At 40.7% G+C, this 24,359-nt stretch overlaps 2 protein-coding genes across 2 annotated transcripts; one reads left to right on the forward strand and one right to left on the reverse strand.

The window, feature by feature from the left end:
• The first annotated feature begins 7,555 nt into the window (after positions 1-7,555).
• On the forward strand, positions 7,556-16,216 carry LOC133911609 (probable lysine-specific demethylase SE14). Its single transcript, XM_062353929.1, has 7 exons — positions 7,556-8,643; positions 8,730-8,808; positions 8,909-8,976; positions 9,620-9,770; positions 11,079-11,701; positions 12,453-12,896; positions 13,725-16,216. Exons 1-7 carry the CDS (start codon positions 7,701-7,703, stop codon positions 15,884-15,886), a joined length of 4,470 nt encoding a protein of 1,489 aa, XP_062209913.1. The 5' UTR covers positions 7,556-7,700; the 3' UTR covers positions 15,887-16,216.
• A 5,451-nt stretch (positions 16,217-21,667) lies between these two features.
• Positions 21,668-22,782, reverse strand: LOC133911610 (GCN5-related N-acetyltransferase 8-like). Its single transcript, XM_062353930.1, has one exon. It carries the CDS (start codon positions 22,669-22,671, stop codon positions 21,988-21,990), a length of 684 nt encoding a protein of 227 aa, XP_062209914.1. The 5' UTR covers positions 22,672-22,782; the 3' UTR covers positions 21,668-21,987.
• Positions 22,783-24,359: the final 1,577 nt, after the last annotated feature.

Consider the following 24,359-nt stretch of genomic DNA (forward strand, 5'->3'; position numbering starts at 1 on the left):
TTTCGATTTTCATCATGGTGGTATATGTGCATGTTTGTTTTTTGTGCTTTTGTGGCAGAGATGGTAATCCCTTTTCGCCACTATGTTAGTGTACTAAATGTGGCAGCAATGTTGCAACGACAGTTGTTTCCTAGTTACATGCTTTTTTGTGTTTTGGATGTGCTTTATAGACATGCATTGTCATGTCCCAAAATCATAATCACGTAATTAAGTCTAATTATGTGTTATTATGGTCATGATTAATTTTGAGGTAATTTATTTTGGTACATTATAGCACTTCGATTTGAGTAAATTGAATGAGAGAAAAAAATTCGGAAGAGAAAAGAATAGATTTTGGAGTTAAAACGGACTAGTTTCTCTAGCGTGGGGCCCATATGGAAGGCCAACCACTCCCTCACTCCCTTGGAGCACCCCCACCTGCTCTCTCTCTCTCCTCCTCCTCACTCTCCCACACTCTCCCACCCGAGCAGCATAACAGTCATGCTACCCTATCTCCCTCTCTCTTTCTCCCTCGAATCCGCACTCTTGAAGCCAAATCGAGGTACATATGTGGTACTCACGCGATCACTAGCTCGTGAGCTTTCCATCCATTTGATTCATTTTTGTTTTTCCGAAAGATTCAAGCTGATTTTGACTCGTTTTTGTGTTCTTAGATGAAGAACGAGGAGCGTCGGCATTCTTTCTCCTCTCGAGCGTTTTTCTCCATCCCCCGACTGTCACTAACCTCCATAAGCACCATGGGTAAGTCCCTTAGGCTTCCTCCGGTGAGAATGCGTGATTTGGTTGGGCGATTTCGAGTTGGAGTGAAGTTCTTGAGTTTTTAAGCTTTTGAGCTAATTTAGAGAATTTGGATGAGGTTTGAGTTAGGAATCATGTTGCTAGGTTAGTGAGTAAGTTCTAGACTCAATGAACTATCTCAAACATGATTCTTTTTAGATTGGTGAGGCTCACAAATCAAATCGGTCGAGGTTTCCCCCTTAAAGGAGCCTCTCTGGATAGTCCCGAGAGTCCGAAAAATTGTCTGGAGACTCCGAAATCCAGAGTCAGGAAAATGATCTGGAGACTTCGGAGTTACTGTTTATCAGGCCTTTTCTTTTATGCTAATAGCTTGTAGATTTCATAATTAGTTCATACAGACTCCAAAATATAAGAAACTAGTTGCATTAGCTTGTATAAGTATGGACTATATGTTAAAAATGTTAGAACTCAAGAATTTTTATAATTAATTAATTAATTAAATGCATTTTGACTTGATTAGATTACAGTTAATTAATATCATGTCCTAAATTTATGAAACCTCTTGGACAATTCATGTTATGATTAGTGCCATCTAGGAAAGATATTTTCTTGCCTTATAAAGCATAGTTTATGGCATTTCATCATATGCATATTGTGGCATACTTTGTTACACTTCATTCATGCTCAACATTGCATGCATTCTTGTTTAGTGAACAAAGAACCAACACGTGACTCGGCCGCGGTTGAAGGAGACGTCAATCTCCCGAAATTTTGTGAATGTTGCATGGGTAGCATTAGGCGGTCACCTGAGCAGCAAGGCAAGCATCTAAGCATACTTCTTTAATTAATTTGGATCATATACGTCATATGTGATAAATTACACTTTATGTTATGCATGAGTTCAAGTCGATATCGGGTGTATGATAGGTAGAACCTATATTGATGCACTAATTCTCCTGTCTTGAATAATTATTGATCCATATCCTTATAGTCTTAGGTTAATATGGTGTTGTCTAACTTAAAATATCATTTGTGATGTTTAGCAAGTGCTTAGGTTCTTAGTAGAAGCCAAACGGTGAAATGTTCGCGAGCATAGGCTTTAATTACTTTAATAATGATCATAATGATGGGTTGATGGTGTTGGTTGGATGAGTGGTGAGGATGAGATGAGATGTGGGTGGTGTTAGGGGTGTTTGTCCTGCCTGGATGTGGAGTAGGTCAGGAGAGGGACCCGGATACTGTAGACCGCTTGCATCGTTTAAGCACCGATCGTTGTTGTAGTTGACTTTAATATTTTTTTGTGCTTACTACATGTCACATATGAGAACAATAACCCGATTACCTTTGTAGCTGTGGCTTTTTAGCATGCGGGTTAATGGTGTTGGGCATGAGGCCGGTTGGGTATCCATTTTGCTTTGAGAGTAGTTTTGGATGACCCCCACACCTATCGACGCATGATCAAACGGTCGGAGCTTATTAGAAAATATTGACATGAGTACCCCCTTGTGTAGACTTGTGAGGTCATGCAAGCCGTACTGTCCTCAAATCGTTAAGTAACCCTGCGGGGTGTAAAAACATTTTAAAATATCATGCTCTCGATCATGAGCATGATTTTATCTATTTGCAGCAGTCGTAGAGTTACGAATGTGGATTGAGGCTATTGATGGGTTGAGATGGTGCTTTACATATATTATTCTTATGGTTTTGTTTACATATATGTTCAGTTGAGCCTTATGGGTTACATAGTCGTATTGGTCAAGTATAAATGCTCACACATGTTTATGTCAAATATGCTTTTGCATATGAAGTTTACTTAACCATGTAACATTTTCTTGCTAATATTCACATACATGATCCTTGGAGTCAGGCTATTTATAAGTGCCCATTATGAATTAAGTCTTGTGAGTACTTTCATATTCATGCTGCTCTTTTAGTGCTACCGGCGAGGAGGAGTTGGTCTGTGGGTACTTCACGTCCGCCGAGGGTGGTGGCGAGCATGAGTAGGTAACTACTCGGAGGTCACGCTTTTGGGGCGAAGCATAAAGGTATATGACTTCACCTATCTTTTGTTGTCTTTAACTTTTATTTCCGCTGTATAGTTTCTTTTGTTGGTTAGGAGTTGAGTCAGTTTTTATCTCCTCCTAGCTCCCTTTTGCTGTAAATTATAATAACTTGGTAAATGCTTAAGAAATTGTAATTTAATGTTAATTACTTTATCTTTATTAAATTTTGTTGTGATGTTAAATGTTGAAAATGCATGTATTCCGATCTTGAGCACAAAACACATACCGAGACTACCAAAATAGTATTCTGGTTCATTGTTGAAATCATGATTAAGTAAATGATCGACTTAATGATTAATTAGAATAGTTTTTGGACGGTTTCTCAGATGCATGCTATCCAAAACCTCTAAATTTATTCAGGTACATCATTGTGCTGTTCTTATATTTGATCGAATTACCTAGGTAGTCAGTTAATTTTTTTAGGTAGTTATTTATATATATTTTGAGAGATGAGTAAATCTATGAGATATTTTTTTGTTATTATTATGATGAACTGTTGCTTTCCCCTTTTCATGATACATAAGTCATTATGTGTAAATTTGAGAGATACATAAGTTAGTTATTTTGTCATGATGATCCGTTGTTGTTGTCATCACATCAGTTAATTTGATGTGTTTTGAGGAGTAAAGTAGTGAGGTCAAATAATCAAAAGTATGTTGCATCTATGTCACGCAACAAGGGTCCTTATGCTTTCTTAAAAATGCAACTACAACAGGTCGTTGGTAGTATAAATTTTGAACTACAAGGACTTGACAACAGGTGAAGCCAACCAAACTTACATTTCTTCTTTCGCGATTTCGATTTACCTAGTACCATTCTTACCCTCCTACTTCATCTTGTTTAACAACATTTTTTTCGAGAAAATCATATAGTTATATATGCACTAAATTAGGTTTTATACAATCATGTGTCATGTTAATGCCATTAAGGGATAGCTTTATGTATATATGTGAAAAAACAAATTTTGTAAAATTTGAAAGCTATTTTTTCAAACTCAGTATGTTGTTTTGTTTATTCATTATGCAATTATAGTAATACAAACAGGCTAATATGTGAGTATGGATAAGCAAATATTAAGGTCAAATAAGCAAGTGAATTGATTTGTCCAAATGTAATAATAAATTATGAGTCATTTCTTTGTGCCGTGTAACCAAAATATGAGTGCAATGGAGAGCATTTGAAATAAATATATAGAGAATGTAGTGGAAACACCACATTTTGTGCAGTAAAATTAGGTTAACTCTATCAAAAATGCATTCAACCTAATAAATTATTTAGACCTCTAGGTGTTTCTAGTAACTGTCAGACAATTCCATTATTTGAAAGAAGCAACTTAATTATTTGAAAAACCAACAATTCGCTAGTGATTTGCTTCTCTGGTTGCATCAATTTGCTTCAAAATTTGTATTGATGTGCCTTTTCGTTTAGAATATGAATAATAAGTGGTGATTTTCATCACCGGTAGAGTTCTCTCTCCCTGGGTTTGAGTAGGGCACAGGATTGGGCGTCCAATGCTGGCCAGACTCATCCCCAACGACGAGGAGTTTGACCAAGTGTGGAGGAGCTCATCCTCGATTTGACGAGTTTGATCTGCTCGATTTAGATGACACGGAGTACAATTTTAATGGTAAGGAGCTTGATCCCAGGTTGAGGAGCTCGGTCCTATCCAGACGGCGAGAAGCTCGAACGCCCCAGTGGAGGGTGTTGATTTGGGTATTGGGTGGAGCAGCACTGCAACTTGCCTCTGATGTTGTATTAGTTTGCTTATCTGGTTACAACAATTTGCTTCAAAATTTATATTGATATGATTTTTCGTTTTGAATATGCATGACATGTTAATTGATTTTCGGGTTTTCTAAATTTGTGCTAATGTGCACCCAATGGTACTTGAGCAATCATGTGTTAGCTGCCTTTCCTAATCTAGCTAGTTGACCTAATTAGAAAAGCCACTGATTAATCACTTTCCTAATTAGGGTGTGAGGACGCATGTGCTACCGCATGCGGTGCATGCATTAGTTAGGTCTATTTAAATCCATTCTTTAAATGGACACCTAATTTTACAATTTTTTATTTTCAAACTAAAAAAGATAGCGCATGTTTATGTTCAAGCTCCGTCTATAGTCCGAACAAGCTAAAAATGGATGATCTTGAATATTGCTACTTCTTTTAGGACGTGCTCAGCTTCTGTTGTTCTGGATCTATCGATTTTTTGGTTATGACATAGGCCCTGTTTGGGGGAGCTTCTGGCAGCTTTTGCTTCCCAGAAAAACTGAGAAGCTGAGAAGCTCCCCCAAACAGGTTGGTTGCTGAGGAGCTTTTCTGAGAAGCAAAAGCTGGTTTCTGATGAAATAAACTAAAAGCTGAAAAGCTGGCTGAGGGTGGCTTTTCTGAAAAGCTGGTATGCTGAGAAGCTAAAAATTAAGCCCATAAGCCAAATCGCTTATCTCAGAAGCCATAATCAGCTTTTCAGAAAAGCAGCTTTTCAGAAAAAGCCCATAAGCTCCAGCTCCCCCAAACAGGGCCATAGTAGATGCTCTCGAGATTTTTCCATGGCAGTATGGTGAATTTTTAGCGTTTAATAAGTGCGGCTAAAGGGAAGAGACCATGGGCAACAGGACGTGTAATTGCAACTAGTAATATTGTGTTAGTTGTAAAATGGTATTGTGACAAACCAAGCAATTTAAGTAGTTGTTGCTACATTGTTTTTGGGGGAAATGCTTCTAAATTCCAAAATTAATTTGGTGCAAGCTGTGTCCTAAAAGTTGCATGAACTTTATACCCAACGTAGCAAGTAATTGTAGTACAAGGTAACATAGTTCCAAACTCCATAATCCATCCAAGTGAGAACTGCGTCTCCATGTATTGGACAAAGAGTAGATATAATTGTTATTGACATCTTACTGCATAACCTGCATCCTGTTATTATTTCACTCTCATCAACACATATGGTGTGTTTGGATGTTCAGATGAGTTAGCTATAGCTTGCATGGCAAACTATCTTTGAGCAAGCTCACGCTTGCTGTTTAATTCCATCGAGTGAAGGACGCAGCCACGAGCTATTTGCATGGTGGGCGAGTCTAACGACGAGAGCGAGGCAACCTGATTCTCTTCGCCGAGCATGATTTTCCAAGCACAGTACCTGCCTAGACTGAGGCAAGGAATTACCTAATTCTTCGCTACAATATGAGATATTGCATTATGCTATATTCTATTCAGATCTATAGCTCTCTCGTCTACCATACTTATAGCATTTTACTTTTGATCCATCGACTTAGACTATTATCAACTCTATTATTTTATTTCCAAACTTAGGTCTTGCTGAAATGTCCCAGTTTAAAAAACCCCTATGATATTGAGAAACTATAATTTTAAAACCAGAGTCACATAATACATAATTTTAAAAATAGGTCTTAAGTGGAGTTTTCAAAGATCAACGAAGACCATAGTTTTAGCAATAATATAGTTTTCAAAACTATAAGATTTGTTACATCTAAACGCCTTTAGTTTTTCAAAACCAAAATATTTTGGGTGACCAAAATGTTTTTTTAACGCCAAGCATGACCAAAATGTTTTTTACCTTCCAAAATACTCTAAGAACGTGTTTGGATGGGTGGCTCAGCTCGTGCATGCATCCGTCAACGCAGTATGGTTGTGAAGAGGTTCGTTTGGATGCCTGGATTCGCGCTTGACGCTGCATCCGCCCATGCAGCTGCATCCGCCCAGCCATGCTCGGGGAAACGCCGGAATCGGCCGTTTCCTGCGGGCCTGGCTGGGGACACTGTGCGTACGATTTTTTTAATTTAATTTTTGATTTTATTTAGAGGTCTAAAAATTCTAAATATTTTCGTAAGTAAATTAGAGGTCACTGACAACCCATTTTAATTAGTTTGATTAAAAAACCTAAGTTAATATTTAATTAAAATTCTCTAAAAATCATTAAAAAATCACTAATATTCTTATCCGGTGATGTACTAATTTATAAAAATATTTTCAACATAAGTTATTTGGTAAAAAAGTGAGTTCCTTTATAATACAACATATACTCATGCAGACATCCAAACACAATCTCTTCTCAATCAGAATGAACACATTCAACCAACTAAACAGACCCTACTGCATCTCCTCAACCTATCTTAACTCAGCTTATATGACTCATACAATCAGACTGAAAACATACGAACAACCAAACATACTAAAAGACTTCGTATCCAAACAAAGCCTTACTCGTAGAATGAAGTACCGAGAACACCCCATACAACTATATCTGTAACAAATCTTTATGTTGGATGATAGATCACGTAAAATTTCTAATAAACCGTGGTCTTTTCCATAGGACCCGTGGGCATAACTAACCGAGCAACCGCCTCCGAAGAAGGCGCAAGCGCACGCGGCCACGTGCGTGCCGACGACCGCATCCCGTCGGATCGGGATCCTCTGCAGTTGCCAGTGGCAACTGCAGAGAGGCTACTGTAGCTACAGTAAAGTGCATTTAGGTCTGCTCTGAGCCGTTGATTTCGTGGTGGATGCATCAGATTCGTATGCTACAGTGCTCTACAGTAGTGTGCTACAGTACCGAAACGGCTGCATACATGATCAGATTACTGTTGCTACAGTATGTATAATTAACTAATGCACAGCACTGTAGCATTAGACTCATTTTACTGTGCAAACAGTTATCCTCTGCATTAATGATGTATTAATGCAGAGAATCCGGGTCCCATCCCGTCCCAGACGATTCCCACGCCACGCCCACCGTCTTCGGCTCTTCCGCAGTAATAATCCCCACACGCCCGCACTTGTGTCCCCTCCTCCCTGCACTTCCTTTCCGCAAACCCCCCCGAATGCTCCACCCCTCCGCTTCCCGTCGCCGGCTCCCGAAACCCTAGTCCCCGCGCGGCGATGTCGCTGCCGGCGGTGGCGGCGGGCGGCCCAGCGGAAATCTCCGTCCCGGCGTGGCTCCGGGGCCTCCCGCGCGCCCCGGAGTACCGCCCCACGGAGTCGGAGTTCGCCGACCCCATCGCCTTCCTCTCCCGCGTGGAGCGCGAGGCCGCCGCCTACGGCATCTGCAAGGTCATCCCGCCCTACCCGCGCCCCTCCCGCCGCTTCGTCTTCGCGCACCTCAACAGCTCCCTCGTCTCCTCCAAAGACGCCGCCAGCGCCAATCCCACTACATCCGGTTCCTCCAACCCTACATCCACGCGGGCGGACCCCGCCGCCGTGTTCACTACCCGCCACCAGGAGCTCGGCACCCCGCGGCGTGGGCGCCCGCCGCCGCAGGTGCTGAAGCAGGTGTGGCAGAGCGGCGAGCAGTACACGCTCGAGCAGTTTGAGGCCAAGTCCCGGGCTTTCTCCAAGATCCACCTCGCGGGGCTTCGCGAGCCGACTCCACTCGAGGTGGAATCTCTCTTTTGGAAGGCATCGGCGGACCGTCCTATCTATATTGATTACGCGAATGATGTCCCAGGGTCCGGCTTTGCCGCCCCAGCGCAATCCCGGCGGGATAAGAAGCGGAGACGAGAGGGTGCCCCGGTGGTCGACGGGGAGAAGGGTTCCGGGTGGAGGCTGTCAGGAAGCCCATGGAACCTCCAGGCGATTGCACGGGCTCCTGGGTCACTCACACGATTCATGCCAGATGATGTTCCCGGGGTGACCTCTCCAATGGTGTACATTGGGATGCTGTTTAGTTGGTTTGCGTGGCATGTCGAGGATCATGAGTTGCATAGTCTCAATTTCCTCCACACCGGTGCACCCAAGACGTGGTATGCAGTTCCTGGGGACCGTGCTGCTGAGCTTGAGGAAGTTATCCGTGTGCATGGCTATGGAGGGAACTCTGACCCCCTTGGTATTTGTCGTTTCTCATGTTTGTGATCCGCATGTTACGGTTACGGCCTAGTGGGTACCATAAAGTCTGATTGTTGATTCATGCAGCATCACTGGCAGTGCTCGGGGAGAAAACAACACTGATGTCCCCAGAGGTTCTTGTAGCACGCGGTGTGCCCTGCTGCAGGTACAAGCTCTGAAATGTCTGCGTTTTTTTTTTCAAATACCTATGGTGTTAATACACCTGTTTCTTATGAATATCTATGCTGATATGCGATGTGTTTCAGATTAGTACAGTATCCTGGTGAGTTTGTCGTGACATTCCCAAGGGCATACCACATTGGGTTTAGCCACGGTTAGTGATGCTATTAAACTCATCATGCTTTCTTTATTGAATCAATCATGCTGTGCTATTTGTTAAGCTATCGTCCATTTAGCTTTTCTGTATTTTCATGTTTATGGCATGGGCAGCAAAAACAAAATATTTACAAAACATAATGCTTATGGCTTTATGGATCTAGATATTTCATGTAACTTTGGATGCTCAAAATAACATATGGTACTAACGGTCAATTTGACACCACGGGACTTCTCAATGAAGTTAGATCATGCTGATTTTCTTGTTTTTGCTGTTAACTGAATAGTTTCCATGTGCAATTAAGGAATTCAAGCCTCTAAGGCTGCTTTAATTTTGATAATTATTAACGGCTGATTATATCTTTGCATCCTGTTATTGCATGCCATTCATGGCTTCACCTAAGAATTTAAATCAATTCCACTTGAGGACTTCGCATTTGTATTAGACCAAACAAGCTATATAGATAAATAATTTATCTCGGTGGACTTAAAGAAAGCGAGTTCGCCCCTCTTGGTACAACGTAGAAGCTGACTATCTACGCATTTGGAGCAGCATCTTCTGATGTTCAGGGCATGCCTTAATTTCTTTATTTCTGCTCATTTATTTAGCAGTTCTGAACATTCAGATCCATATAATACAGGATTTAATTGTGGAGAAGCTGCCAACTTTGCAACTCCCCAATGGTTAAAGTTTGCTAAAGAGGCTGCGGTTCGAAGGGCTGTGATGAATTATCTTCCGATGCTCTCGCATCAACAGCTACTGTACTTGTTAGCAGTTTCTTTTATATCCAGGTAAACTTTGCTTGCTGGAGATAGGTTTTCTGCCTGCAATAGTTCTTTTGGTGCTTTACCCAGTCGAGTGAAACAGAACAGTAACTTTCTTAACATGCAGACTGGTGCAGCCAGTTGCTGGGATTAGATGTACTTATTAGGTCTGGCCTATGAAGTTCAAGATAAGAGGAATATAACCCTCGTGCAATAAAAACAGTCAGTTGATTGGATTAGGTGTACTTCTTTGTCTGTCCAACAAAGTGATATGCATAATCTAAAAAGATATTTGTTGCAACTTTAGGATATTGTCACTGGGCAGACAAAATCTAGCTGATTGATTTATGGGGAACCGGATTGCACAGCTAGACAGAAATTTTGCTACTAGAACACATGAAAGGGGTCATCAGTAAAAAGCATCCATCTTGCATTGCTTCATTATCTACCTCCACGCACAGGTGTCAATCTTGCATTAATTTAGTAACAAAGTATATATGTTGTTGAAGGCACTAGGTGCCTAAAATGTAGCTTACAACCAATGGCCTGCTGGTTCATATCAGCAAGAGCCACCAGTTGCTATAATGATATCCAACTTTAAGTTTATTTAGCGCCGTACCAGTGGTCTAATTTCTGGCAGAGTGAACAAAATTGATTCTTATTTTGCTTTGTTCACAACAAATTTATTAGCATGAGTAGCGAAAACCAGGCCTAAAGATCTTTTGTAGCACGAATGAAAATTTGAGAATTACTAGTAGGAAACAGTAAAGTTGCTGAAATCGCTAATTTCCCTGGGATCCGAGCATGCAGTGAAGTTGGTGTTGCTATAGTCCCCAGGAATCTTCCACATGTTTGCTAGAGTCCCTAGGAATCTGTTATTTTTATCAAGATTTACGTCAGCACCTGCACCTTGCAGTTTTTTAGATGTCGATTTTTTTATTCATCAACCATCATACCTATAAATCCACTCCGTACTTGTTAGGTTGGATGAAATCAGGGTCTGATGACAATGAAGTTTGGCTACTGACTTAGATAATGTTTGTTGCCTGCCTCTGTACATATGAGTTTCCTTTTTTATCCATCATTTATTGGTTGCTCTCACAGCACCCTTCTTTGTTGTAGACTAATTTGGTTAACCAAAATTTGTAAAATAAGAATTAAGAAACACACTTTATTTGTGTGGTAGCAATTTAACTTGACAACTTGATTTTTTAATCTATTGATGTATTTAATTACGCTTACCATGCTTTTGGTGACCGCATTATAATCATTACTGCACCAAAAATGCTTATTATTTTCTGCAGTTTGAATCTAGTGGGTTCATTTTAATTTCAGATCCCCAGGAGTATTGTCTGGAATTCGAACTTCGCGTTTGAGAGATCGAAGAAAAGAAGAAAGAGAACTGCTGGTTAAACAGGAATTCCTACATGACATGATTAGTGAAAACAAGCTTTTGTGTTCTTTTATGAAAAAGAAATCAATGGATAATGTTGTGTTATGGGAACCTGATTTGCTACCTTCTTCTAATGCTCTACATTCCTGCTCTTCTGGCTCAAAAGCTCCAGATAAGAAGTGTGCGGATGATTGCAGAGTTGAATCTAGCCAATGCAACCACAAAGATAATAGTTCATTTGATGGTACTGCATGTATGATTGGGATACAAACTAAACACATGTCTTCGAATAGTAAATCATCTGATGCTACATCTGCTTCAGAGGAAAAGCTTGATGTTGATCAAGATGATGAGGATGGCCTGCCTTTTGATTTGAGCATTGATTCAGGCTCATTGACCTGTGTTGCTTGTGGAATTCTTGGCTATCCATTCATGGCAATTCTGCAACCTTCCAGAGAAGCATTGGAAGGGGTTTCCCTTGTTCGTAGAGAAAGATACAGGCTGAGTTGTGAAAAAGACAATTGTTCAAATGTACTCCCATGCTGTCCTGCTGATGGCCGTTCCGGTACGCCTTTTTTAGTTTTCAAGCTTTTGTATTTTTTTTGGGTTGATATGTTGGGGCTAAAGAGGAATCTCATTGATGTATTTTTTTTATCAACTATTGTAGATATTTCTTGAGTTTTTTTGTTTGTTTTGTGTGGCAAATAAGAGTTAGTACTTCACTAGTGGCCTATGTTGAAGCTGGACAAATTTGTTCTTATGTTCTTATATGATGAACCTCATTGGGAGGGATGTCTTTAGGAAAACTTAATTAAAGTATTTTTTATTGGACATGGTTTGCAGTCATGAGAGTCAGCTTCTTTTCCCGCCTTATTATGAAATGGGTATGGATAAATAGAGGGTTTCTAACTGCGATAAACATTTGAGAAAGAGTTATGTGATCTACAGACATGGTTTTCGAACAATTGGAACAGGAATTTGTTCTTGGAAGTGGTTTATATTTTTTTTCTATTATGGACTTCATTGACAATGGCATTTTTATCGTACCATATGCATTATAACCTGATATATATACTCACAGGAATTTACTGTCTTAACCTTGCTCCTTAATTAGAATCTGAGCCTTTTCTGATGTGATGATGGAATTCTGTCCAGCTGAGCTCCTTTATGTATTATTAGAATTTACTGATTTCCATTTGTAGCTTTATTGAATATTCTTTTTCTTTACTTGTGCATCTTCTGTGTCACCTATAATGATAGGTTGTATTTTCCTTGCGTACGTGAAAACCTGACAAATGTTTCTGCGGATGTATCAGGATGTTCATTTATTCCCAATAGACCTTCCAGCCCTGTTGAACAGCCATGTCTGGCTTCTCTTGCAGAACAGGCTGACTTCGATCATCAGAATGTGAAGTCACATAAAGATCATGTTTGTTTAATGGAGAATGAACTTGCACCTCCGGGGCAACACAATGATAGTTTACATTCTTGCAGCAGTGAAAGCACTCTCCATTCGTGCACTAATAAGGAAAAATGTGATAATAGAATACCTACTGACAGTCTTGGCTCAGAATTAAGTAAACAAACAGGCAGAGGTGACATTGATGTGCAAGCTGTGGAAAGTTGTGACAACACAATTAACTGGAATACGAGTTGTATGTTTGCACGTCCCCGAATCTTTTGCCTGCAGCATGCCCTTGAGATTGAGTTGTTGCTTGAGGGAAAAGGTGGTGTCCATGCCCTCATTATTTGCCATTCAGGTAGGATATGAAGATAATTTCTTTTATTTTCATATTCTATTTAACTGCTGGTGGATGTTGTTGTAAACCTGCATACTTGATGTGAAATCATTAGTTCATTCGACATGTTGGTCATGTTTATTTGTCAGCATTTTTTGTTTACATATGTAGGGCATGCTGATTAAGGTTTTCTTCATCTTTGGAACCTACCTTTCCTCATCAATAGTTCATGACTTCCATTTTAGTAAAAAAAAAAAAAAACTTGAGTAATGTATTTTGCATGAAAATGCATTATGGAAACTAATGTGTCCTTTTGGCATTGGGGATGATAACAACTTATGTTTTTCTTTTAGCAATTCAAAGTAGCAAAGCCTAACAAAGCAAGTATATTCCTTCTGCAAACATAATTCATGACCCCTCTTCATGGAGTTTTTGAACATATCTAATTTTTCTTCAAAGATGAAAACTCCCTGGCTACTCTCTCTTTATCTCTCTCAGACTATATCTTGCAAAATATGTAACTTAATAAAAAGGTGGGGAGATTAAATGATAGGATGGGTGGATTGACACTGCAGTCCCGATCTGAGTTGAAATGCTGAGGAGTGATGTTTTTGTAGTCTAAAAGGAAAAAAACACAGCAGGTATTGTTTTGTGCATATTGCCAATAAGGAGGTGTTTTTACAGATGCATGCTGATGAATCCTAGTTGGGGCCTCCTCCTGAAAATAAACATTGAACTCTTTGTTCTAAATCATGATTCAAAGTTGATATAGTCGTTTCGTTATTTTAAATAAATTTTATCCCCTCAACTTTCCATCGATCTAATTTTTTTGAAATTCACTTTCTGCAGATTATACCAAATTAAAAGCGCTTGCGATATCAATAGCTGAGGAAATTGAGTTTCAGTTTGACTGTACAGATGTTCCACTTGCAAATGCATCCAAGTCTGATTTACATCTAATCAACATTTCAATTGACGATGAGGGTCATGAAGAAGATGGAAGAGACTGGACATCAGAGATGGGTCTAAACATGAAATTTTATGCTAAGCTTAGAAAAGAAACATCAGGGAATCAAAAACAACCTCCTTTGTCATTTTGGGAGCATTTTTCCAACCCATCGCATGTTTCAGTTGTTCCAAATCTCAAATGGCTCTGCAGAAAAGCACGGACCCCATACAAAGTCGTTGGTTTTGTTTCCAGCTCAAGCGCCACAGCAACTGCTGAGAAAGTTAAGCCTGAAGTCACAGAGACGAAGATAGGAACTTACGGAAATGTTTGTGGTGATGACAATAGCCAGCAAATTTTCCAACAAGGTGGTCTCCTGCAACCAAGTAGACTAGCTGATATGTGTTCTGAGGAGAATGACCATAGCAAACAATGTCTTATTGATATCCCTATTGCTGTTGCTGAATACCCTTTGATGCATCAAGTTTGTGATGGTCCAGTAAGTGTTAGCACATGCAATGACTCTATTTGTTCATCAGATTCCCAGGATTCACTCCCACTTGCCACATCACCAGTTGAAGTTACAAGAGATCAGGGATGCGTACAATCAACTGAATTGAGTAGTTCAACAACTGTTTCTGTTCAACAGTTCTTTAATTATGAAAGCATCACTGTGGGAGGAATCATGAACAGTGTAAGCAATCACGAGTACTTGGAACCCCAGAATGTTACTTTAGGGCACAGAGATGAATGGTTGCAAGTTCAGCAAGATCAGGAGAACACAGGACTTTGCAATAATCCCAACAGGACAGAAGGTTTGTCTATTTCAGAAGAAAAACATGGAGGCATTGTGTCAGCAACCCTTGAAAATGAGGAGGGTTGTACTAACACATCTTACTGTTCTGATACTATAATGACAAGTAACAAATCTGCAATGGATAATGAACCTGAGACACATGATCTCAGTGCTATTCCTATGAAACAAAAGTCAAGCTGTGACGAGATGATCTCTAGTGTTGATATTCCTGGTGCAACTGATCCACTGTCAGTTGCACATGATTTGATGAGTGATGAGCTGCAGGTTGATACAAGCCATTCCGTTGCCAATGCCATTGAGTTCAAGAGCAATAATCCCAGTAAGTTAAAGGATGAATCTCCGCAGAGAGATCTCCTCATCTTAGAGGACGTTCAAGCTGCTTCAATAACTGCAATCCCTGGCCAAGATGGAAAATCTGTCTACACTGGATCGAATTCTTTTGATATTTTACTTGGAGCTTTAGCTGAAGAGTCCAAGGTAGCAGATGCTCCTGGGAAAGATGAGGTTGGCAAAGCTTCCTTGACATTAATGACACTGGCTAGCAATGACCACTCTGTAGATGAAGTTACAGAAGGCAAAGTTGTAGAGATAGTGAAAACAGACAGAAATTTTGGGGTACTAAAAGATGATCAACAAGTTGATAGGGCACATGACTTCCATTTGTCAGATGTGGTGTCTAGAAGCATTGGGAGATCAAATAGAACAGATATCATATGTTATGTCAGACGCCCCAAAAGACAGAGGGAATCCCAGTCAAATACTGTGAGTTCGCAAAGTCTGGGGAGTTTTGTCCGGTCCCCATGTGAAAGCTTGAGGCCAAGGACAAAGCCTGCCATAATTGAAGAGCTGGCAGAGAACAGAACTGTGGAAGGCTCTGCTGCAAAAAAGGGTAAGAGGACAAAAATGGGATCGTTTCAGTGTGATATTGATTTTTGTGACATGATATTTGAGACTAGAGCTGAACTTAATGCCCACAAACGCAATATTTGCACCGACGAGTCATGTGGCAAGCGTTTTAGTTCACACAAATACTTGAAGCGTCATCAGTGTGTCCACAGCGACCTGAGGCCATTCAAGTGTCCCTGGGATGGTTGCGAGATGACTTTCAAGTGGCTGTGGGCTCAGACTGAACATGTCAGAATGCACACAGGAGAGCGCCCGTACAAGTGCTCGGATCCTGACTGTGGACAGACATTTAGATATGTTTCAGATCACAGCCGGCATAGAAAGAAGTTTAATCATTATTGATAGTTTCTAGTTTTCGAGTTCCTGGTCACAGCTGGGGGCAAATCTCCAGCTGTTTGTGTTGGGGCCTTGTTTGTTGTAGCAGCTCACATACTTTAACACCTGACAGCTGATAGGCCTAGTGTAACAGTGTCTGTTCTTTTGTTAACATTGTGCTAGATTTAGTCTAGGAATTAGAAATTGTTGGGGGTGAGGGCTCACCCCTCCTGTGTCGATGTAGATTTGCATAAGCTGATCTCCCCACTGACATGTGGTCATTCATTCTTTGTTTCTCAGATCAGTGATGTATTTAGTCCCTGATAAACTTTATGAAATGAAATCGTATTTATAATCTTGGATCGTCCCCAAATACTACTTCGAATCTGTTTATGTGACGTGATGAGTCGAAGGCCATCTGTAAGTTGTTACTGTCTGAAGTTTCTCTGTTACTTTCTCCTGCCTGGGCCAATCTGTGTGATATCGTTGGTGACCTGTGGTATTTGATGCTGTTATTCTGTCATTCAGCTAAGGCAAGTTAATATGTATTGTGTGCATTTCAGAGAGAACCTGTTTTGTCAAAGCGGAACTCCCACCGGTCTATATGGGTGTAGACACACTTCCGGAAATTTAGGTCGTTTGATGCTGGATAGAATTTGTTATCGGGCTTAGTGGTCATGTGAGCAACGACTGTTATTAACCGAAAGGCAATTCCTATGATCTGCTCGTTGAAGTCAGCATGGAATCAACAAAGCTCTGCAGTGGTTCCAGTCCATGAAATCCAAATAAAAAGGTATGAAAGAGCGGGATCTGGATCACATAATCAGACGCAGATTAAGAAACACAACTTATCTTTCCCATAAATTACTGGACTACTACTACTAATGTTTTAGTAACATGACAAAATCGCATGAGTAGCTAGCTCATCACTGAGACGACCTGACTACGCCAAGACCAGAACTACCAAAAATACAAAAATTTCACTAGCCCTTGTGTTATTGGCCCGAAATCAAGACCAAGGTCTGTGCCACCGGACCTAGCAGGGCATCTTCCATGTTCAGGACCGAAATCAAGACCAAGGTCTGTGCCACCGGACCTAGCAGGGCATCTTCCATGTTCAGGACATCACTCAGATGACCTGACATATGACTTATCAAGACCATTTATTTGCATTGAGATTCGTGTCAAATGAGTAGATGAAAAAAAATCATGAAGTAGATGAGAGAATCAATGAATATATGAGTATTAAAAAGTAGAGAGGAACGTCAAGGTAGACTATGCATGCACACGGGATGTAGAGTTATGTTTCCCAAACTACCAACTATGCCGGGTGAGTCATAACCACGTACATACAAACCACCAACTACTAAAAATAACTATTTGTCTGTCACCCAAAAGCATCACAAAATGTTGATCTATCTTCTAAGACTCATCCTGGCGGTGATTCCCTTGACCAAGGACCCGAGCTTGGGCTCTCCGAACATGGAAGATGCCCTGCCAGGTCCGATGGCACAAACCTTGCTCTTGATTTCGGCCCAATACACCCACGCCGGCATGTCCCCCTCATCTGGCGCATACGGTGACGCTGCTCGACGGCAAGGCCAGCCCTAGAAGAGGACAAGCGGGGCGACTAGGCCCTCAAAATCAAGGGGCTCCTCCCATGTGCATTGGCTTTGGCCTTTGGCTAGTTTAAAAGAAGTGCTCACTCGCAGTAGGTTAGACGGTTAGCATTGGCGTTTGGCGATCTCGTTGAGCCTGGGAGTTTGGGACAAGAGGATATCGACTCTTTATCTCCTCGAGGCAGTGGGACTCCAAGGACATGAAGCGCAGTTGACGGCGAGTCGGCAATGCCACCAAAGACATCATCACAATAAATCTCCCGAACAACTAATCTACCGCCACTGTCAAGGTAAGGAATTTTTCATGCACGTACATGTTCTTGATCGAATGATCGATGCAAGCAAACGAGATTGTCTCATTCTCATTAGTTATTTTGTTTCATGCGAAGGTGTTGAGCTTCTCCTCCAGGTTGCGCTTCGCCGCGCGGAGGGCGACGATCTCGTCCTCATGGTGACTCATTCGTGTGGTGACTTGTAAACAAATTTTTTAATACATCGCGAATATTATATTTACAATTTATACATCAATTAATTTTTTTTTGATGTTTCAATTCAATGGTTCATGTTTTTAGTTTTGTCCTGAACCACCAAAACTCAAGACTGGCCATGCTCAGTGGACCTTGTCGCATCCTCTTCAGCTGCTCCATGGACCTCGTCGCCTCATCCTTGTCCATCATTTGCGTTGCGACAGCCGGCGCCTCCGCATTATTTTGTAGGCGACGTGAGGTGGACTCATCCGAATTTATAAGAAATGCTTTCTTGAGAAGAAAGGCGAGCTCCGGGCGTGATGGGAAAGAAGAGAAGCGAAAGCTTGGAGTAAGGAAGAAAGAAGACCATGAAACTCTAGGGTATGTTTCGTTCCATGTATCTCTCCCATCCTAGCCTAGTAAATATGTAGAATTTTAAAAAGAGATATGTTTGGTTGCTTATATTTACTGTTACAGCATGACTCGATGGGTGGAAATATACGGTCTCATCCTAACCTGGCGGATGCAGAATCTGCATTTGCTCATGTAGCCGGACCCACTTGTTAGTGTCATAAAATCATCTTCATATGAGTAATCAACCACAATCTTAACTCTTGCATCCGCTCATACTGTCTCTTATTTAGTCAATAAATAGAAATTTAGCCCAGCCTATCTAGACAAATACAACCAAATAAACACTTTTTTTTCAATAAATATATCTTTGCTCAACCTATTTTTCTTTAGTCTTATACAATGTAACTCTATAAAACCTCGTTTAGAGAAACAAACACCCCTGGGGCTAACTTCATTGAGCTCGTCCAATTCTATCTTTTCTTGAGCTCTAACTTCACGACATCTCAACCATAGACTTTTATGAGCTACGTAGTGTTAGAATTTCACAAGTGTGCATTAAACCAAGTCTAGACTCAACTATATCAAACTACTACTCTTAGTCTCTCTTTATAGTACAATCAAAAGACTAAGAAATAAGACATGTACTACTCTAAGTGTCATTCGTCTCTCTTGTGATACTTAGAACTAGAAGATCCTTAATCTTAATGGCATCTCATTTGATCATCCATATAATCAACTTAGAGACCAAGAATATTCGATCATCATTGTGAACTAAAATTTTTAATACCCTTCAAAACAAATTTGTTAGTCACAATGATACGATTGTCATTAATCACCAAAACACTTATCACTTACCTATGAGACTAGATGCTATAATCCTTCTTTAATTGATAATGATGATCATGCACTCCTTGTCTCGAAGGTGATCTTAGTCACATAACCCCATTTGCCTGATTCATATGTGTTTGGACAGCTTATCTTTCTCATACTTAAATAAAAGTTGCTTGAAAGAAGGCTAGAGCTTTTCAAGTTTGTCACGTCATTTTGCTTTATTAACCTTCCACATGCTATCCGGGCATTTTGGTTTTATCATTCTTGGCTTAGCATTGACATGCCCCCAGCGATTGAAGTGGTCACCACAATCTTGATTGATTCTTTGGTTTCGAGAGTCTTCTCAAATAACACCTCTCTTAGCAATTTTTTGTTCTCCCACAAAGGTTCAGACATTTCTTCTCCAACGATTACATTTTTTTCTTTGATTGATTCAGCTTGTGTTGGCCGAATTAATATGCTCTTGTCTTGAAGATCAATCACATTAACCAGAAATGATTACTTGTCCACTTGCATCTCCGCAAACTTCAATCATCTTTTATTAATGGCCGATTGAATCTATCGACGAAAAAAATTGCAATCGTTGGTAACACGAAAATAAGTATTTTTTCTATTTACAATCATGTTTAGGAATGTAAGTATGTATCCAATGGGTAGTTCTGAATTACTATTTAGTTTATTTTTTGTTAACTTAATTATAAGGACTTGAATATTTAGTTCAATTAAATGATTTTTAGGTCTATAAAAAAAATCCAAAACTTGCATCCCTACATGCGGTGGCTTCGGGCCAAGCATGAGTTTTGGAATCAGCAAGCCACGTGGTTGTACTGATCCGTTTATCAGTTAACTAACTTTAACCAATCATTGATCTATGGTCTGGTGTTGGTTTTTAATTCTGTTTGCACATATGTGTTTCTTATGATGAAATCTAAAAAATAAGATCCATGTTGCATATGTCTTGCAGATATTTATGTGTACTGACAACTTGCGTGTAAACTTATTGACAAAGTTTGTACATAAGTTGTTCCTTAGTATTCATTGAAGCTAGTAAGTTATGTCATCTAAAATTACTACTCTGTCTCTGCATAAGTTGCTATAAACTTTTTTATTAAATTACTACACAGTCTCCACGTAAGTTTGCTATGAACATTTCAATTAGGTTTCTACCTCGCTTGAAGTTGTTACCAAACATTTTTTTTTTAGAATGCCAAATATTTATTGAAATTGCTATCCGAACAACCAGTGAAGTTGCTATCAAACAATCACTGAAGTTCACATTGTTTGTATATATGTTGCTAGCACATATAAGTATAGATACAATCAAGTTGTTTAGATTGGACCAAGTTGCTACATATGTCTCTATGTTGTGAATTGCTACATATTCCTCAGACAAGTTAATAATTTCTTAGGAGTGAATTGCTTCTAACATCTTATTTATATTTACACCTTCAGTTGGTTGTTGCTACTCGGTCTCCACAGAAGTAGCTACTCAGCTTCCACCGAAGTTGCTACTCAACTTCAGCCAAAGTTGATAATAGCAACCAGAAGTTGCTAGCAACTTTCTCGGTAGTTTACCGTATTAACTTATACATAAGTTGCTACTAAATTTATGTATAACTTGCTAGTAGATGCATATCTCACCAAAGCATATTTATTTTAGGTCTCATTTTGTTAAGCTCATCATATATGATATAATGGTGCAAACGAAACTGAAAACAGATATCATATGAAGTTATGATATGGCTACTATGAACTAGTATAGCAAAGGAAATCGTTTATAATATGTAAGAGTATGCTGACATCGTAGGTTTGTAGCATGAATCAATGTAGTAATGTGGTTGTAATATGAAACGAACAAAAATAGGGAGGCAAGGTAGATGGAAAAAAGCAAAGTAGAATTCAGTTTCCTGAAAAACAAAGCTGTGATTAATTCAATGCACGCAAAAGGTTTCATATAAGATGTTCCATGCGTTACCGCTTTGGTACAGATGATGTTCATACTGCTATTGTCATTAAAGCAGATGTTTGATCTTTCTAATCATGCAATTTGATATTTCTTTGCAAAATCACATGTTTACAAATAAGTACTATATGCATGAAAACGGTCAGCTTCACATGCTTGCTCATTTCTACGTGAAAGTACAGAGCCGAACAAGCTGGCATAGAAATCAATCCATAGCCCTTGCTGGAACACAAACACCTCTAACTTTCAGTTTTAGATGCTGTTCAGGGGCCTTAGCATTGAAGCTTAACTCACTATCCAGCAAATGAAATCGAATAAATAGTTTACATTTGATATTGATAACCATATTACACCATCATCTTCTTTGTGCTCTTCATGAAATTTTCTGGATACCCTGACTGCGATGCCTAAAAAAACCATGTTATTATGAACTAATGCATGATTTACAGATTTAGGGAAAAAAAGGCAAGCATGGCCCTATGAAAAGGATGAGCAGCATGAGCACGAAATGCTCCCAGTTTTAGATCCAAATTGAGATATTCAAATAGCTCGTGCAATTTCCCCTGGACAAACATCATAAAAAGGATAATTTCATTTCTATCATTTCTGAGACTCTGAACACGATGAAGAGACATGCTCAGCCTGAAATGGCTAATGATAAAGACCCATTTCCATCCAATCTGAAGACAAATTTGCATAAGACACCAAGGTTTACCACATCATAGGCAAGAAAAAGTCCCAATTGCTCCGCATATAACATGAATCCATCGCACTAATGAGCTGATCAAATGCGCTGAATCACTAACCATACCTACGGTACCAAACGGGAGCATAGCAGCGGAAGTAAATCCACCATCTTTATTACCGGCACCCAAGAACCAATTTTTTCGTCTCCTACTCGGCGGCCTTCCTGTCGGCGGCCTCCTCCTGGTTGCCCTTGTACTTGTCTAGCGCGGCGCCGGTGAGCCGGCAGATGCGCCACTGCGGGAGCACGTCGGCGCCCATCCCCTCGTAGAAGTTGATGGCGTTTTTGTTCCAGTCGAGCACGCACCACTCGACTCGCCCCATCCCGAGCTCGGCCGCCCTGCCGGCGACGGCGGACAGCATCATCCGTCCCAGCCCGCGGCGGCGCCAGGGCGCGCGCACGAAGATGTCCTCCGCATACAGCCCTGGCTTGGCGAGGAAAGTGGAGTAGTTGGGGAAGCAGATCACGAACCCCGCCGTGATGCGCCCGCCGCCGCGAGGGGAGGCGAAGGCGGCAGCCTCCGGATCCACCAGCGGGGAAGCGGAGAGGTCGAGGCAGCGGGAGGCGATGGTGGAGGCGGAGTCTGGGACGAGGGGTGAGGGGGAGAGGTCGAGGATGAGGGCGGTGAAGGAGGTGAAGGGAGGGGGCGCCGGCGAGGGGAAGAGTGTGGAGGTGAGGAGCTCCTCGGTCGCGGCGAAGAGGTCAGTGAGGAGCTCGAATTCGGCCATCTGGTGGATGAGGCGGTGGATGTGGGGCACGTCGCGGGCGTCGGCAAGGCGGAGCTCCGCCCACACGTCGCCGGAGAAGGTGGTGGAGTTGGCCGGCGCCGCCATCTTGGTTTGGCGAGGGGATTGGAGGAAACGGAGCGATAGGAATGGGAGATGGGGATGTGGCTACCGAAGAGCTTTTGCCCTGTCCTGGTTTTTTGACGCGGCGACTGGTGAAAGTATGGATTTTGGAGCAGGGCTGAACCAAAAGAAGAAGAAAAATCTTAATTCCGTACATTTTTGTTTCAAAATTAAAATGAGTGGATTCAAATGGAACTCAGGTACGCTTGGTTCGGCAATGAAAAAAAATAACTGTTTTTAACCCGTAGTGCGATGTTGATTTCGAACAAGCTTGTTTAAGTTTGGGTTTTGTCTCCAAAGTTCTTATTTGGAGGTCTTTAATATAAATTTGTAGCTTTTGAATTTGACCTTTCAAGGTTCAATTCGACGTGGATAGCTCAACTAACTGATGACAATTCTATGACCAATGAAAATATGAGATAAATATATCGAGCCATATAAAGTGTGTCTGATTTTTCGTATCTTTTCAATTTTGTCCAACTGATGTATAGATCTAGATAGAGCGGGATGGGATGAGTTTGTCTCCATCTGTCCTCACCCGCATGTCCTCCGCCCCGCCCTGACCTGAGATCTGAGTGAAATTTTTTCTTACCCCGCCCCGTCCTATAGAGCTTCGACTTTGACCCGACTTATCTCATCCTATTCCGATTAAAATTGTTAAAAGCTCTATATCATATTTAATTAAAAGATAATAACTACCATAATATACAAATCAATAAAAAAACTACATCTAAGATTTAGAAGATCTAACATAACGTAACAATCATTACATGCATGCATTAGTTTACTAAAGTTTCATTTAAAAAGATAATATACTCCTTAATAAATCCGATAAACATGCATGTAATATACACTCTGGGACGGGGTGAGGCGTGGCAGAACTTGACCCGCCCCCACCCCCGCCCCCGCCCCCGCCCCGTCCTGACCGGTGCTCTGCCCTGTCTTGTCACGCACTAGTCGGTGCCCCGTCCTATCTTACTCCAATCAGGACGGGGCGGATGGAGACCCAACAGGTTAGGTGGGGACTTAGATCTCTAGATGTATAGAATCTCGAAAAGAAAATCATTTACTTGCATGCATCCACTGTTACAATCTAACGTAACATATGCAAATATACGATCTCATCATAACCCAACCAACAAATGTAGACTCTGTATTCGCTCGTGTAGACAGGTCTACTTATCAGTGCCACCAATCACCTTAATGTGAGTAACCAACCATAATATCAATTCTTGCATTCGCTCATATAACCTCAGATCCAATCAACCAAAAAAAACTTAGCTCAGTCTATTCATAGATATACAACTAATTAAACATTCTCACTTTCAACAAATATGACTTCACTCAGCCTGCTTATACAAAACGGCAAAACCCCGTCCGAGGATCAAACACATCTCTAATCACTTACCATTTTAAACATATGGGCCTCCCCTCCAAAATACATTTCAACTTGTAAAATTAAATTTTTGCTCCAGGAAAAAAATGTTAAAGATCAAAACTTCCTGGTAAGAATTTGTAACATTTGGATTCAAATCTTCCCATCAACGTGTACTTAGGCTCTAATTTAATCTGTAATTACCTTGTAGAAGAAAATCATATGAAGTCATCTCAAAGAAGAAATTCATTTGAAGTGCACATCCTAACGTCCAATGAGGGTTCGAAAATTCATTGAA

The sequence above is a fragment of the Phragmites australis genome, chromosome 3 (assembly GCF_958298935.1).
Source record: "Phragmites australis chromosome 3, lpPhrAust1.1, whole genome shotgun sequence".
Classification (NCBI taxonomy): Eukaryota; Viridiplantae; Streptophyta; class Magnoliopsida; order Poales; family Poaceae; genus Phragmites; species Phragmites australis.